At 44.8% G+C, this 16,584-nt stretch overlaps 1 protein-coding gene across 2 annotated transcripts in view; it reads left to right on the top strand.

Annotated features, from left to right (window-relative positions):
- Window positions 1-16,584, top strand: part of Kcnab1 (potassium voltage-gated channel subfamily A regulatory beta subunit 1) — a 215,800-nt gene that overhangs the window by 191,536 nt on the left and 7,680 nt on the right. The window contains exons 9-13 of one of the 2 annotated variants that reach the window (XM_038347204.1): window positions 2,901-2,986; window positions 3,642-3,762; window positions 3,875-3,928; window positions 4,924-5,018; window positions 12,192-12,312. In XM_038347204.1, the coding sequence (XP_038203132.1) occupies window positions 2,901-2,986; window positions 3,642-3,762; window positions 3,875-3,928; window positions 4,924-5,018; window positions 12,192-12,312 (477 nt within the window). The remainder of the gene's footprint in view (window positions 1-2,900; window positions 2,987-3,641; window positions 3,763-3,874; window positions 3,929-4,923; window positions 5,019-12,191; window positions 12,313-16,584) is intronic. The other variant, XM_038347205.1, reaches the window with a different exon arrangement.

Genomic DNA, 16,584 nt, shown 5'->3' with positions numbered 1-16,584 from the left:
CCCGTGTTCCACTCCACAATTCTCCTTCTTGAAGCACCCTCTGTTCTTGGCTCTAAAATGACCCTCCCCGCTGGCTTCTGACCAGTCAGCTGCACAGGGTCCTCTCTGTAACCTCATGCTTCTCTTTTTCTCTTCAGGCTTCCACCACTACAACAGCAGTCGGCAAGCTGCACTCCCTAACACACCAGTGTCTAGCAGGGGCCATCATCATTTTGTGTCTTCAGACTCATCAGCTCAGCATGCCCTCCCGTGTCACCCACAGCGTTCCCATGCTCCTCACGTCCGAAGGGCATCCTTGGTCTTCCCCCACCGCCCTCCTCTCTGTAAACAGTTGGGTATCTGGGAGAAGGCCCTGATCCCTTCCTGCCCGCTAAGGGCAACACTCACTCTGTCTTAATTACCAAACCCCTCCGGGTCACTCTTTGCCATAGACTCTTCCCAGGGGCCCATACTCCAGGGCATCCTCTTTCAGATCCTTCACAGCAGAGGCAGGATGGCATTCTGAGATACAGACTCTGATTACAGGATGTCTCTCTCATTCCCTTGCCTAAAGTCCACCGAGTTTAAAGTTGCACCGAGTCCACTCAACTCTTAATAACATACAGTTGGTTTGCCCTCTGCCAACTTTATCTGAAACTCCAATGCGGCCTCGCTGGGTTCTGCTACCTAGCTTTGTTTCAATCACTGGGATCCACGGAGCTCGTCTTTCTTTCAGGGCCCTCGGCGCGCTGGTCCATCACCCTAAAAGTGTCATTCTCCCATACTTCGCAAGATGTTCTCGTTTTAATGCTTCACGTAATTCCCATAATTCCTAGCCCTAACTCGCTAGATCTTCCCATTTATTTCCTACTTAGGCCTCCTTATGCTTTTCTACAACACTTTGCATCTGATAATCACTTCTTTAATTCTCCGTCTTTGCTACCCAAGCCTAAACGCCCCGAGTCTAGGAATTTCATTTTACTAGCAGATGATTCCAGAATTCAGAACAGTGCGGAACAGATATCAGGTTTTCACACTGTTGTGATCAACAGGTAAATGAACGAGCCTTCCAAGAGTCACGGCGTCCCCTCCACCTTCACTGCTCTAGTGGAGGCTTAGGTGACTTCCCATGGCCTGGCCATCTAGCTGCTCTGTCTTCTTCCCCCTGTCTGGAGAGGACAGACAGGCGAGTCTCTGTGAACCTCTTGAGTGTTACCAACGTGTTTGACACACCTCAGCATGTCCAGCTCCCAGAACAACAGGTGCTAACGAACATGCTGACTGGCTGGGCTCTGAGCTCTGGAGGAAACGGGATATAAACAGGAAGGGACTTGTTGCAATGACGGAGGTGGCTAATCTAAGGCAAAGGTGCAAAAGAATGGCTCCAGCTTCCAGGAGCCTTTATCATCTCCATTTGTGCGCTCTTTAAAGGAGAGTGGAAAAGTTTCTTACGATTTTTATCACATTCATTTAGCAAGGGATAAATAAACAGTTAGGTGCTATGATAAGATACTAATCACAAGGAACAGTGTTGAGCTAATAAGTCAAATTCTTTGTAAGAAAATAGTGAATAAAAGCATTCTTATCTTCAAAACAAACTATGGGAACCTTAAAATAATACATGTAGGCCAAACAACAAGGATGCTAACACCCTAACCTTGGCTCTCTCAATCCAAATCCTGCACCATTAACTTAAATACAAATAAGACTACATCTACTCCAAGCCGGGTAGAGTGGCACACATCTGTAATCACATGGCACCCAGAAGGCAGAGCTGGAGGAATGCTATAAATTCAAGGGCAGCCTGCTCTACCAGCGAATTCCAGGCCAGTCAAGGCTGTCCAGGGACTCTCAAAGGGCAGGAATGAAGAGTGGGAGAGATGAAAGGAGGCAGGAAAAAAAAGAGAAAAGGAAAAAGAAAAAAGAGAGAGAAAGGAATATCTCAACCCCAGTTCTATCTTGCGAAAGGGTTCTGTTCTGAAGGACGTCTAATCTCTGGGTATTATTTGGGACATAAAGAAGTCCAAGACGTTGACCCTTTAAGTATGTCTGAGGATCTGGCATCCTAAGAGTGTAGTTGACGGGGCTTTGTGGAAGCAAAAGAAACCCAATGTTGTCTGTGGGCTTGGCCAGCTTGAACTTGAGGCTCTTCATTCCTCCAGGTCTGTAGCTCCTCTGGCCGGTGCCAGGAGGATTAGCTTAGCTCCACCCCATGGGGAGAGGATTAATCTTCCTGATCAGGAAATGTGATGCTGAACTGAAGGACGTTAAAGTGCAAGCTGGGTGGGCCCGCCAGCAGGCCCTGGTGAAGTCAAGGACGCGGGTGTCTGAGCACAAAGTTTAGTTCAAAGCAGTCAAGGACAGGGTGTGTCAAAGTGGGCTCTGAGTCCCTGTTGCTTCGGCTGTTTGTTCAGCATTTTATATGTTTATCTTTCTGCTAGATACACTTATTGAGTCATCTCTATTAAATGGCTATTGAGGGATAAGGAACAGCCCTGCAAATCCACCATGCAGAAGAGACAGGCCGTTCATCCTCTGTGACCGTACATTCTCCAGTCAAAACAAATGCTTTCCCTCCCTTCTCACTTTGTGAACAAGATACTCTGTTCATTTACCAGAACAAGAACCATCGAGCAACACAAGGAAAAGAAGTCCCGGGATGGTCATTACATTTTTAATACTGTTTAATATCGTTGCAAATGATATTAAACTAAACTGACACTGAAAATGAAGTGTCCGTTTACCGAAAAGTACTGCCAAGCCTCCAAACCACTGATGATGAATGTATGTTGTCACCAGAGTAAGAGTAATTACGTTAATCAAATAAATACATTAAATTTCTGACTCTTAGAGGGAGTAGGGGAAAACACATAGCTCTGTACAGTAGGTAAGTTCACGGAATACTGTTTGGGTTTCCACAGAAATTGTTCGAGCCATGACACATGTGATCAACCAGGGCATGGCAATGTACTGGGGCACCTCGAGGTGGAGCGCGATGGAGATCATGGTGAGTTGATTTCTGGTTTTAATAGCTGCTGAGCACCGCGTCATTATTTTTTAGAAACCACGTTTAAATTGCAATCTCTTCTGAGACTTTTATCAAAATACCATGGCGCTGGAACCATTAGGGAGACTGCTGGCAGGGCTGGAGCCCAGCAGTTTAGAACATACCCAAGGGGCAAGATCTCCAATAGGAATCATGTTTTAGCGTGTTCTTTGCTGGCAAAAAAAAAAAAGGCAGAGAGAACTTCAATGCTAATGAGATATGGGAATAGAGTCTTCTAGCTTTCTTACAATCAGCTTGCTGGAAATTACTCTGCTCATAACATGCCACTTAGAGACCACTTCTTTCTGGGTGTTTATCTGAGTTTTATTTAAGAACCTAACCATATTCAAATAAAATCTTCTTAATAATAAACAATTCAAGCTTTGACTAATTCGCCCCAGACTTTACTCAGTCTAACCCTCCCAAAGAATAATAAAGATTTCTCACGCTGGGTACCTCTCTTGGTGAGGGTTATGACCAGAGCTTTGCATGTGTTTGGCTTATTTCTTTGCTCTTTATTTACTGCTCTAAAATACACATGCCCCGTGGAAATGAATAGCATGAAGCTCCAGTGCTCGCCAGCAGAAGCCCAGCTGCAATCTCTTTTGTTCCCTAGGAGGCGTATTCTGTCGCACGACAGTTCAACATGATCCCACCCGTCTGTGAACAAGCCGAGTACCATCTTTTCCAGAGAGAGAAGGTAGAGGTCCAGCTGCCGGAGCTCTACCATAAAATAGGTAACCTTCAAAATCACATCTGATCATTCTTCACAATATGAGGATCAATGATTGGGGCAGGGGGCATGTCAGGAAAATGCTTTCCCAAAGGTTCCTAATTAATGTTACACAGAGATGACAAGAACCAAGCATCTCAGAGACTGTGGCAAAATCAGCTGGTCTACAGGTATGGTGACGACAATCGCAGAGTTGTAAATTGACTGTCATAGATACACTCAGCAAGGGTTCAAAAATGCACACACAAAGTGGATTCAGCAGATAAACTCGATTTGCATGGCTGCTTGCTCTAGCCTAAACATGCATCGGTGAGGAGACTGGGTATCCTTTCCAAAGCATATAGATCTCCCCACATCTCTCGTGCTGCACCGGGGACCGGGTAAGACAGAAGGAATTCAACAAGTAACAAGTCAGGACAATTGGGCTGTGTGGAAGCAGTGCCCAGGCTGGGGATATTGTTTGTGTGGAAGCAGTGCCCAGGCTGGGGATATTGTTTGTGTGGAAGCAGGGCCTGGGGTGGGGTATAAAGACAATACAAACACAAGATATTTGGATATTAGAAATATCAGTATGCTACATCCTTCACAATATGAGAATCAATGATTGGGAGGGCCTAGGAAAAGGCTTTCCCAAATGTCCCTGATTAATGTAATAGAGAGATAATAAGAACTAGGCTTATATGCCAAAGCCATTTCCAGAGATTACTTTTTCCAAACGCTGAATCAAAAACAACACAAACTCAACAACAGCTGGCGCTGTTTCTGTCATGTGCCAGGCATTTGCCGTGTGCCAGGCTGTGCTCCTGCTAAGTGCCCGGTGCCATCAGGCACTGGTGGACAAGTGAAGCCCTGGCTCTTTGCAAGTAGAAGCTCTTATCTCTCGGTCTATGAATTGTGGCCATGAAAAAGTCATGAATGAGCCATATTTTCGGGTTCACTTCTATGGCGCACTCCCAGGAACAGATAGTACATGTTTAATTGGTTTATAAAAGAATAAGGCACAATTTGTAAGTCCTAAGCTGTAATGGAAAGACAAATGCTGGTATTAACTCATTTATCTGGCCAGCTTTCCTCTAGAACGGACAGAGCTCTGTTTAAACACCCCTCACTTTTGGTCCCACTTGGCACAGCAATTTTCTGTGACTGTGTTGTTTTTCCCCCACAGGGGTTGGTGCAATGACATGGTCTCCGCTTGCCTGTGGAATTATTTCTGGAAAATATGGAAATGGGGTGCCAGAAAGTTCTAGAGCTTCACTGAAGGTATTTTTCTCAACTTTTAGGAAAGTCTCGGGGAGGGCAGAAGGGAAGAAGACGGATGAGAAGGAGCAGAGCTGTGACCCAGGGCTTCCCAGCTTAAGCACACTGTGGCCTTGGCCTGCCATGGCCTCTGGCAGGGCCCCTCAGCCTGCCCAGGTCTCTGCTGCTGGCGACGGATCAGTCAGCCCTTCATAATCTGCCTGCACAGAGAATTCGTCTCTAAGGACGGACAGAAAAGTGTCCCGTGACTTGCAGACTCAAATCTCCCTACATTTTTACCTATTCTTATATTAAAGGAGGAATTTCATTCCTTGTCTAGAAGTGACAAAATTTAAAACCCCTTTTCTATCTAAGAGGATTTAATTTTCCTTTTCTGAGAAAACAAAACTTAACCCGTAAGGGCTTAATCCATTTGAGGGAAACAGCTGTAGCCGAGTAAGGCTTGAGGTTGGCTTACATTTCCTACTGCATTTGGGAACTAGGTAAAGAAAGAAAGAGGGCCTCGGGAGATAGAAACTGAACACATCACAGTCTCCACCCTGCCCAGTGGGTATTTTTATTTTATTTTTTAAGTCAATATGTATTGTACAACGTGGTGGATTTCTTAGTAGCATTTTTGTTCAGCTGCATCGCATTCTTCAACCGCATTCACTCCTCATTGCCCTGTCCCAGCTTGGGCCCCTTCCTGGTGATGAACTAGTTAGGGAGTACTACAGACATCTTTCTGTAATAATGACAAGGTATCTACGCTTTAAAATCTTGAAAGAATGGGCAGCAACATTAGAATTACAAATTACTCTATAATACCAAGGGAGAGAGAATACAGGAATCTTAAAAATTCAGACAAGCCAAAATCATCTTAAGAAGCACATGCCTGACCCAGGCTCCAGCTTCCATTAGCACTGAACCAGCAGAATAGCCCAGCCAAGTCCCAAGTCCAGCCCTTTACCAGAGGAGTTGGGAGTGTGTGTGTGTGTGTGTGTGTGTGTGTGTGTGTGTGTGTGTGCGTGTGTGTGTGTGTTGGGGTGGGGGACACCCACATGGATGGGACAGGACAACTGCCCAGAGACACTTCCCTAACTAGAACCTTCCCAAGGCTCTAGGCCTTTCTCACTACACGAGTTCAGCTCTTGGCTTGTTTGTCCTCTAGAATCACAAGATATAAATATCCCCCAAGCATGCTGACATGACAGTGTTCTCGAGTTTTAATTGCCCCAAAGCACAGTTATCTCAGAATATTTAATGTGATCTTGTTCCTGAAAACTGAAGGTCGTTCATAACAAATTCTAAACCAGAACATGAGGAAAAGCTAAAGGCATCTTAGGCAAGGATGTGAAGGAGGAGGAAGGCAAGAGAGGCATGAAGGAAAAGGAGCACCGAGGAACACCTACTATGTGCCACACAGAGAGCTGTGAGCTACTTTTTAATGCCTTCCACCTACTACGCGCCAAGCAGTGAGCTGTGAGCTACCTTTTCCTGCCTTTCAACTTCACAATGAGAAATGGCACAGATAGCTTGCAGTCAGTGGTGGCTACTGCTACATAGACACTCCTCTACTTATGAAGGGGCAATGCCCAGATAAACCAACTATAAACTCAAAATATCCTGTCAAAATGGCTAACCTACTTAATATCAAAGCCTAGCCTAACCTTATCATGAAAAATGAAAAAAAAATCTAATACAAATCCTTTTTATACTGAAGAGTTGGCGATCTCACGTAATTTCCTGAACATGGGACTGGAAGTGAAAAACAGAGGTTGCACTGATACAACTTTTACATATCAGTAAGAAAATCCTAAGTCAAACAATTTTAAGCTGGAGACCGTCTGTATATCCTTTCATAGGCTTTCCAAAAAATTCAAAGCACTTCACATATGTGGGCTATTTGTTCTCAGAGTAATCCTGCAAGAGGCAGGCCTCTGCCGGCAGGACATTAAGCAATATTAATACCATAAACTCCTCACAGATAAAGCTGAGTGCGGACCCGGGCCTCCTGCTGTCAGTGAATTATCTTCCCCGAAGGTATCTGTTTCCTTTCACACCCGGGTCTTTAAAGGAAGCGGTGGTTGTGCCGTGTCTGGTCTGTGCCGTGTCTGGTCGGTAGGACTGCAGCCGTTAACACTGATAAAAGCTCACACACCGATGAAAAATGTCCACAAATGCACCAACAAAAGTAGGAAAGGGGTGGGGAGATGTACAAAGCGTCTGACTGTGGTCAAGTCCCAAAGCGACTGGGAAATGTATGGCTGTGTTTCACGGAGTCCATCAGGTGGGCACTGCTGGATATTAACAGGAACCGTTTGGAGCCTGCCTGAGCAAGGTCTGCAGTGTCAGGCTCTGCACTATCAACAGTGCTTTCTGAGCGACGTGCCTGTGCTTGGGGAAGCCGCTTAAGCAGGTCTGCCAAAGTGAAAGACGAAAATAAAAATGAAAGAAGCAAATGGAAGGGCATCCCCAGGACTAAGTTACAGTATGGTGCTAACAGAAAAATTGAGACACGCGGACAGATACATTGGCAGCTTTTAACACCGCCCTCCGAATGGATCATGTAACACTGTCTGTTGTTATTATCAACAAAATGCTAATACTTTGTGCCTGCTGTATTGAACTAAAATTGAAGAATCAATCATTCTTTAAAAATGACTCTCCAGGGCTCTTGCAGGAAACAGGATTAGCCAGGGAGTTTTCTGTGTGGCCTCTTCTGGCTGGCCCCGTCCCTCTAACAGTGACTTCTGACTGCATGCCACCAACTCTGACTCCACTCTGACTCCACTGTTGAGAAGCAAACCACTTCTTCCAGTCCATTAGATGTCCCATGGGTACCAACCTGTCAAGCCCAATAGAAGTTACTCTCACACATCCTTCTGCTCACACTTAACTCCCCTTTAGCTCTGCAGTGTCTCTGCCCAAGATCTAGCCATCCTGGTCAGACATCATTGTGCTACCCCACATCACGACCACTTGATCCTCACCCTGCCTAGCAGGGCTCCTCCACACAGCATCCTGCCAGCCAGGTCCACTCCGCACAGCCCCAACAGGTCTTCATCTTCCCTTTCCGGGTTACTGCAGGAGTGAACTCGGATGCTTTTCCTGCCTCCCTTTTCTCAACAATCCACCCTTGTGGCTAATTATCTTTCTAAGAGACCATATCATAACCCATTTCAAAATGCTTTCCTGACTTCTCAGCTTACAGGATAAGTCGCAAATCCTCTCGGAATCTAAGTCAAGGCTATTTTCCCATTCTTGTCTCTCCTACCCCACATTATTTCGTTTCCCACCCAAATGCACTGCACTCCATTTGCCTCCCCGACATGCTCTTCTCATTCTCCCGTGGTTCTCCCATCTTGTCCTCAAGAACAAAGCCTGTAGCTTACTTAATGAAGTTACTGAGTTATCTGCACTTTCCTCTCTGTATCCGTCAACACTTCTTCCAGAGGCTGGAGCTCTCTGGCTGCCAGTGATAGACCTCAGTGTGAACAACCTCACTCTGAGACTCTGTTCCACGGAGACAGTCCTTGAGGGCGGGGTGGGCATGGCTCAGTAGCCATCTGTCCACGGACTGGAACACGGTCAGCCCGCTTCTATTTATCTCCAGTATGAATCTTGCCAATGAAGTTGGGAGCAGGAAAACTGACAGACACATCCTTAAGAGAATGTATCCTAGAAGAAAAGAGATCTTTTATTCATTAGCTTCAGACCAGAGAAGAACAGCCAAAGTTGGCAATGTCCAACCTGTGAGACCAGCAACGGCAGCCGAAAGAGAAAATCACTTTGCTCAGCTCAGTCATCCACCACTTTGTTGGAGTAGTTTCCATAAGTAGGTGCTACAAACACGGCTTGTGAGGAGATTATTGAAGCACAAAGGTCACTCATCTACGAAACACTTCCGTTCCTAGATACCGACTTGTGGATGCTTCTAAGAGAGGAACCAAAAACCCTCTAACTCATCACAGAGCCTAGCACAACTCAATAAATGCTGGGTGATTGTGATAACCCAAATTATAAGATAAATTAATTAGTACTTTGGCAAATATTACTGTCTGTGTTGGTCGCTTCGGGATACAGAGACCAACTGGATAACCCTGATGTTCAAGAAGTACCTCAGGGGCTTCCACAGAGACACACATGTAAAGGGGACCATGACAGAGCAACAGAATCCCCAGCACTGTGCCTCCCATCCACAGTGGTGACCATATTCGCCATCAACCTTCTTGCAAAACACTAGGTCACTTTCATTATTAATATTTTAATTAGATTTCATCTCTTCCCACTGTTAACATTTTTCTATTTGAAATGAAGTTAAAGCTGTTTATTTCCAAAACGTAGAGTTCATGAGATTTCAATATGTACCATGTACATTAGGAATGCTTGATTTAATGCTGGGCAGTGGTGGCACACCCCTTTAATCCCAGCACTCAAGAGGCAGAGGCAGGCAGAGCTCTGTGAGTTTGAGGCCAGTCTGGGCCAGCCTGGTCTACAGAGTGAGTTCCAGGACATTCAAGGCTACACAGAGAAACCCTGTCTCAAAAAACCAAAAAAAAAAAAAAAAAAAGGTTTTATCATTTTTATAGAACTACTCTATTTTTGAAATATTGTATTAAAAATTCTTTTTCTTAAGACTGAAATACACTGTGTGTGAGAGAGAGAGAGATGCACGTATACCAGTCATATTGAAAGACTTGTTAAAATAACCAGTGGGTACAGTGCTTGCTGCACTGAAGCCCCGAGCTTAGATTCCCCAACACCCATGCAAAACGGGGAATGGTGCATGTGCCTGTAGTTCAAGCACTTCTGCAGTGATATGGGTGGCAGAGACAGGAATGTTCCAGAACCTCATGGGCCAACTAGCCTGAGGAGAGAGGAGTAAGCAACAAAGAAGAGAGCCTGTCTCACAGAAGGGAAGGCAGCAACAGACACGCAACTGCCACATATGCATAGTAGTATGTGTGCTCACACTCACATATGCACAGTAGTATGTGTGCACTCACACTCACATATGCACAGTAGTATGTGTGCACTCACACTCACATATGCACAGTAGTATGTGTGCTCACACTCACATATATACAGTAGTATGTGTGCTCACACTCACATATATACAGTAGTATGTGTGCACTCACACTCACATATGCACAGTAGTATGTGTGCTCACACTCACATATATACAGTAGTATGTGTGCTCACACTCACATATATACAGTAGTATGTGTGCTTCCACACTCACATATGCACAGTAGTATGTTCAAAAGCATTTGTCTATCCCTTCCTTACTTTGTGCCTGAGTCACACTCAGATACTGTTTCCCTGAAAGATCATGAAATTATAAAATTTAGGAAAGGATTAATGGTATTTTCCCACTTTATCCATATTTTCCCACATCCCACAGCTTTTCAGGGATGTCTGACAATGGCAGCACCCTGACTCAAGGCTGCCTGGGCCCTCATCATGTGCTCATTGTCCACAGCCATCCACCCCAGCACCACTGGCACCAGCTGTCACCTCCGAACATGTTACTTCAGGCACCCTTCCTCTGGAAGAATCAGAGACTTCCCAGTGCTGAAGCTAGGAACGCCTTGGCCATTTCTCCAGCAAAGTCCCCAGTGAGGAGCCAGACCATAAGCCTTTGGTATCTAGGAGCAGACAGAACTGGGGCAGCTTGCCCTTCTCTTTTTCACATCTGTAAAAATTATTTCAAAAATCACAATAAAACATAATGTGGTTAGCTCTTTCTTAGAGTGATAGGAAAACACTAAAACAAAAACCAGCAGCCTATTGAAATCACCGGGAAGAGTGCCTATGGCCACTGCTAGCTGCAGAGCTTCCTGCTGCCTCTGAGAGGGTTCAGATCCATGGGTGCAAGGAAAGAGGAAGGTCCATGCAGACCCTCAGTCCTTCCCTTCAGCCACTGCTGGTCAGTGCTAGCCTCGATTATCTGAAGATTAATTCCCATCTCCTGCAAGAGCAGAGCCTTCTGCCAAGCAGGACTGGGAGAAATTCCCAAAGCCCTTTCATATTTGGGAAAGTAAACTCAACAGTCTACAGGTCATGGTCAGTCTTTTTCCATGTTTTAAAAAGTAGTTTCCTGGGTTGTCTTTTGAACTCTTACTCTACTGATTCTAATCTGTGGCATCAAAACACAAAGTCCCCATAATAATATCATTACCATTGTAATTATTATAATTATCATATTATTATATTAGGGAGCTGGAGAGATGGTCCAGTGATTAAAACCACTTGCTGCTCTTGCAGAGAACCTGAATTTAGTCCCCAGAACCCATATTGGGTAACTCATAACTGCCTGTTACTCCAGGCTTTAACATCTTCTACAGCCTCAAAGGGTATTGGCACACATATGCACAAATGCAAAAATAAAATGTTTTAAAATAACAATGAGGTTAGGGATGGAATAAGGGCAAAAGATGACAGTTATTACATAATGTAAAACAACGATCTTCAGGGAGCAGAAAACTCTCTTGACACAAAGCTGGGCCACTCTGTGTGTATGGGGGGGGCATGCCACATGAGTTCAGGTGCCCTTAAAGGCCTATCTTTTTTCATTTTACATACCAATCCCAGTTCCCACTCCCTCCTCTCCTCCAATTCTCTCTACCTTCCTCCTCCACCTCACCCCCATTCACTCCTCGGGGGGGTAAGGTACATAGTTTTGAGGAAGGCCCTCCCTACTATATCAAGGTTGAGCAAGCAGAGAGAATAAGTTCCCAAAAAGGCAATACAAGCAGTAGGGGAAAATCCTGGTGCCACTGCAAGTGGCCCTGAAATCTGCCCAGCCATGCAACTGTCACCCACATTCAGAGGGTCTAGTTTGGTCCTTTGCTGGCTCCTTCCCTGTCTGGTTGGAGTTGGTGAGCTCCCATTTGCTCAGGTAAACTGTTTCAGTGGGTGTCCCCATCATGGTCTTGACCTCTTGGTTCATATTCTCACTCCTCCCACTTTCACCTGGACTCTGGGAGCTCAGCCCAGTGGAGCTAGAGTTATATGTGGTTGTGAGCTGCCTGATGTGGGCGCTGGAAATCAAACTCATGTCCTCTGAGAGAGCGGAACACACACAACCAATGAGCCCTCTCTTCAGCCTCGCCCTGAGGTTCTTATATTTTATTGAATTAATTATTGTGCCCATACAAGGCACTACCGCTTACGTGCTATTGTTATCTGCAGTGCTACCAGTGGTTGAAGGAAAGAATTGTAAGTGAAGAAGGGAGAAAACAGCAGAACAAGCTAAAAGACCTTTCTCCGATTGCTGAGCGTCTGGGATGCACACTACCTCAGCTGGCTGTGGGTAAGAGAAGGACTGGGGATGGTGGAGCGGGCCTGGAACGGGGGGGGGGGGGACTTTCACTGAGATGACCAAAAATGGACTTTTCTATGGCTGACCAACACCCTGCCATGGTCACATGTCGCCTGTGGGGCAGGCTGATCTCAGAAGCATCAATTCTGGTACATGCATCAGAAAGGGAGTTTTTCAAGGTATTCCCGAATGAATTTTCTATGTCACCTCTTTCCTTTCCCTTCTCCCTTCTAAGACAGTTGCATAAAATACGAAGAAGAAGAGAAAACAGCGTTAGGTGGCCAGACAGATAGGAAAGACCTGGGAGGAATTGGAAGGGGAAAATGATAAAAATGTATGAAAAAAACTTTAATAAAAAAACTAAAAGACAAAACACATATTCAAGTGTCTAAGGTGAACTGTGCCATTACATTACCCAAAGACACCAATTCTTCTGACAAGCTCCTACCCCTGCTGAGACAAGGTTGGTAAGAGGTTGAGAAACAGGGCTTCAAAGAGGCCCTTGGCTCTTGCACACTGAAAGCGGATACTGCAAGGGCAGCTTCCCCTGGAAACTTGTCAACAGCCATGAAAATTGTTCTTCTCATGCTAGGTAGTCCGTGAAAGGTCACGGCCACCCAAAACCACATGCACTGGCACTGTCCACTAAAACAAAATGGGAAATACTTATTTCGTCTCAAATTTGCCAATGGCCATATTAAGAAAGTAAAATGGGAACTGAAAAGATGGCTCAGTGGTTGAGAGTGTTCACTGCTCCACCAGAGGACAAGAGTTTGATTCCCAACACTTTCTGGAAACTCACAACCCTTGGTAACTCTACCTCCAAGGGGCTCAATACCCACTTCTGGCCTCCACAGGCACCTGAAGACATATAACATACATTCACACAAACACACACGCATGAGCACACACACGCACATACATAAAAATTTCAAAAAATATTTTTAAAGTCAAACAGAAAGAAGTGAAATTAATTTTAATAATCCATTTTATTTAATATGATCTATCCCCACATTACCATTTAGACATATATAAAATTACTGAGGTTTTTAAAATATTCTTTTTCAGCCTGTTTTCAAAACACAGCATCTATTTTCCACGTGAAGCACCTTCAGCTCAGCAGTCACACATGGTTAGTGACCCCGAATTGAATACAAAAGCATTCAAACTTGCGGGGGCTGGGGAAGTGCCAGGCTGTGCCCTGTACACTCCACAGTCACTGCCTTAGCGTCTTAGGCTCAGAACAAACCCTGTGAGATACATGCTAGAGGAACCCTGGCTCACAAATGTCACTGGATGATTTACTACAACTGGCACGGTAACTGAGAATTAAGGAGTAAAATAGGTGTTAATTCCAAGGGGGGAAAAGTCCTAATAAGAAACAGCAGCAGATCAGATAGGCTGACCTAGAGAGATAAACAGGCCAGGGTAAGGCCTCTGCAAAGAAGTATTTGTTGATAGTTTGGCTCTGCTGAGGTTAGGAATTTAAAAATTACAGCAAATGGCATTAGAAAAATGGAAATGAAGGTTGGAGAGATGGCCCACTGGGTAAAGGCACTCAGTGCCAAGGCTAACAATCTGGATCTGATCTCCATCTCCAGACGCCATAGAGCGTGTTTACACAGAACCAGACACACTGGGCTTGAGGTTTTCTTAACACACACAAGAAAATGTATCTACTATATAGTAAATAAGATTTTAGGTGGCAACATGAATTGAGTACACTTGGCCTTCCATATCCACAAAGTCAACCAACCGTTTACATTATAATAGGCATTATAAGTAATATGAAGATGACTTAAATAATATAGGAGAATGTGTATGCAAATGTCATGCCATTTAAAAAAAAAACAGAATTGAGTGTGTCTACATTGTAGGAAGGATGGAACCAATTCCCCACAAATACCAAGATGATTATATATTAAAGTCTGGAAGAAATGGAAGAGCATTATCTTCCTAGGGAGAACTTCCTCTGGAAGTTAGATATTCATGACATACCCTTTGTACAGAGTGTGGGTTTAAATTGATAGATGCTGGTTTTTCGTCCCTCTATGCCTTAGGTCAGCATGTGGGTTGCAACTCCCTTGGGTCCAAGAGAGCTATTCACAGGGACTGCATATCTTATATTTATGTTACAATTCATAACAGTAGCAAACTAGTTATGAAGTAGCCACAAAAATAATTTTGTTGGGGGGGTCACAACACAAGGAACTATATAAAGGGGTCACAGCATTAGGAAAGCTGAGAACTACTTCCATAGATGTTTTTCTTGCCCGTCATCTTTCTTTTCAAACAAGCAGCTGTTTTTATCCACAGAATTCTCAGACCCAAAAAGGAATGATTTCCAGACTCATTGCCTCTGATCTCCAAGGACACAGTGTGACTAGGGGAGGGGAGGCTTCCAGCAGGAAACAGACTGCTCGGATCTGCATGGTGCTCCCAGTTGCACACATGCCCAAGAACCAGCACTCAGCTCACTGGCAGCTCACAGGCACCACAGATGTGCTTGCCAGTGATACCCAGTGAGGCAGGCTGATTAGGAAGAATCAGCTGCAGGTGCAACCCATGGCCAGCTCTGCAAAGCGGGTTCTCTTAGCCCGGCAGTCCTAGGAGGAATCGGGTGTTGCTGAAATCAGTTCACTGCTTTGCACTAAACTTCCACTTGTTCTGAAAGGGATTCTAGGTGCAAAGCAGAAGGTAATAAAGCCAAGGCAGGGGGGAAAAGGAGAGGGGGGAGTGCTGAAATGACCACCTGGAAGGACTCAGTGATTGCCACAACGGCCAGCCGGCATCCTTGAGGACCAGCTGACAGCAGGCCCTTGAGGAACAGGAGGCAAAAGTGCTGGAGATGAATCCAGCATCTATGCCTGTTTCTAAACATTTAATAAGTGTGACCCATGTGCCAGGTATGGAGTGGGTTGCTAAGCATCCAATTCAAGACAGTCACATCCCACAGCCTAACAGGCAAGTCAAGACAATTAATAGACGTGAGTACAGGGTTTACAGTTTTGGATATGGGGCAGGGAATTAATGTGTAGAGCCCCCATGTTGGCCTGAAATTCAGAGTAAATTTTCCGAAGAATACAGGACTGCGAGACACCTCAAAAGATGAGATGTTAATGAGGCAAAGGAAACGTGAGGGCAAAAGTGCATTCTGAGCAAAGGGCTCCCAGAGGAGGGAAAAATCACTCATGTTTAGGAAAAAAGAGATTAACAAAGCAGTGTTCCTGAAACACAAAAGTCCAGGCAGGGAACCTTGAAGCTAAAGCGGCAGAATCGAAAATAAGATCACCAGGGTAAGAAATGCCTGTCATCTTAAAGGAAAGTGATCTTGTCCCGCACAACTAAAATCAGCAAAGTGATGTTAGAGTAGCTGTGGCTAGGAGTACGGGATCTGTAGTGAGGGAGGGACAGAGGAACACCAGTGAGTCTAGGGAGAGCTCCTGAGGGCAGAAGGAGGAGAGAAGCAGCAGAAGAGGGATGAAACCCAGCCACAAAACACTCTGCAGCAAGGAAAGGATACACCACGACACCACGGAAGCATGTGCACACGAGGAGAAAAATAGCCAAGACAAAAGGCAATGCCTTTATTCTATTTAAATGAAATGTTCAGGAAGACAGACCTAAAAACAAGGAGTAAGTGCTTGCCTACGGTTGAAGTAGGGCTAGGTATCAATTAATGCCTGTAGGCATGAGGGATTTTATTAGGGTGATGGGAACAATCTACTAAAACTGACTTTAAAATAGTAATGGTTACACACTAAAATTGCCGAGGGCTGGTAAACTTTTTTAAAAGGTAGCTAATGTATACTTTAAAACAAATACAATTCTTTTTGATATGTAATTTCTACCTAGATAAAGCATTTCCTTCCCTTCCCCTTTCAAGTTTAAATTCCCAGGCTGGAAATACAGTCGAGTTGGCAGAGTGCTTGCCCAACATTCAGAAGGCCCTGAGTTTGGGTTTCAACAGCACATAAACCTCGGATGGTAGCACACGCCCCTAATCCCAGGACTCAGGAGGTAGGGGCAGTGAATCAGAAGTTTAATATCATCCTTGAGCTACAAAGAAAGTTCTAGGTCAGCTTGGACAAAAACAAGAAAGAAAAAAAAAGTTATCTAGTAAGTATGTAGAAGCATGTATCTCAAACGAAGACCTTCTAAGTAAAACATGTCTTGTGGGGCATAGAAAGGGCACATTACAAGCCCCCATGTAACTCTCTGTTTGTTACATGCTAAGAATGGATCAGAGGAACTGCAGGATAA

This window comes from Arvicola amphibius, chromosome 11 (assembly GCF_903992535.2).
Source record: "Arvicola amphibius chromosome 11, mArvAmp1.2, whole genome shotgun sequence".
NCBI lineage: Eukaryota > Metazoa > Chordata > Mammalia > Rodentia > Cricetidae > Arvicola > Arvicola amphibius.
This window is presented reverse-complemented; position numbering and strand designations above follow the sequence as displayed.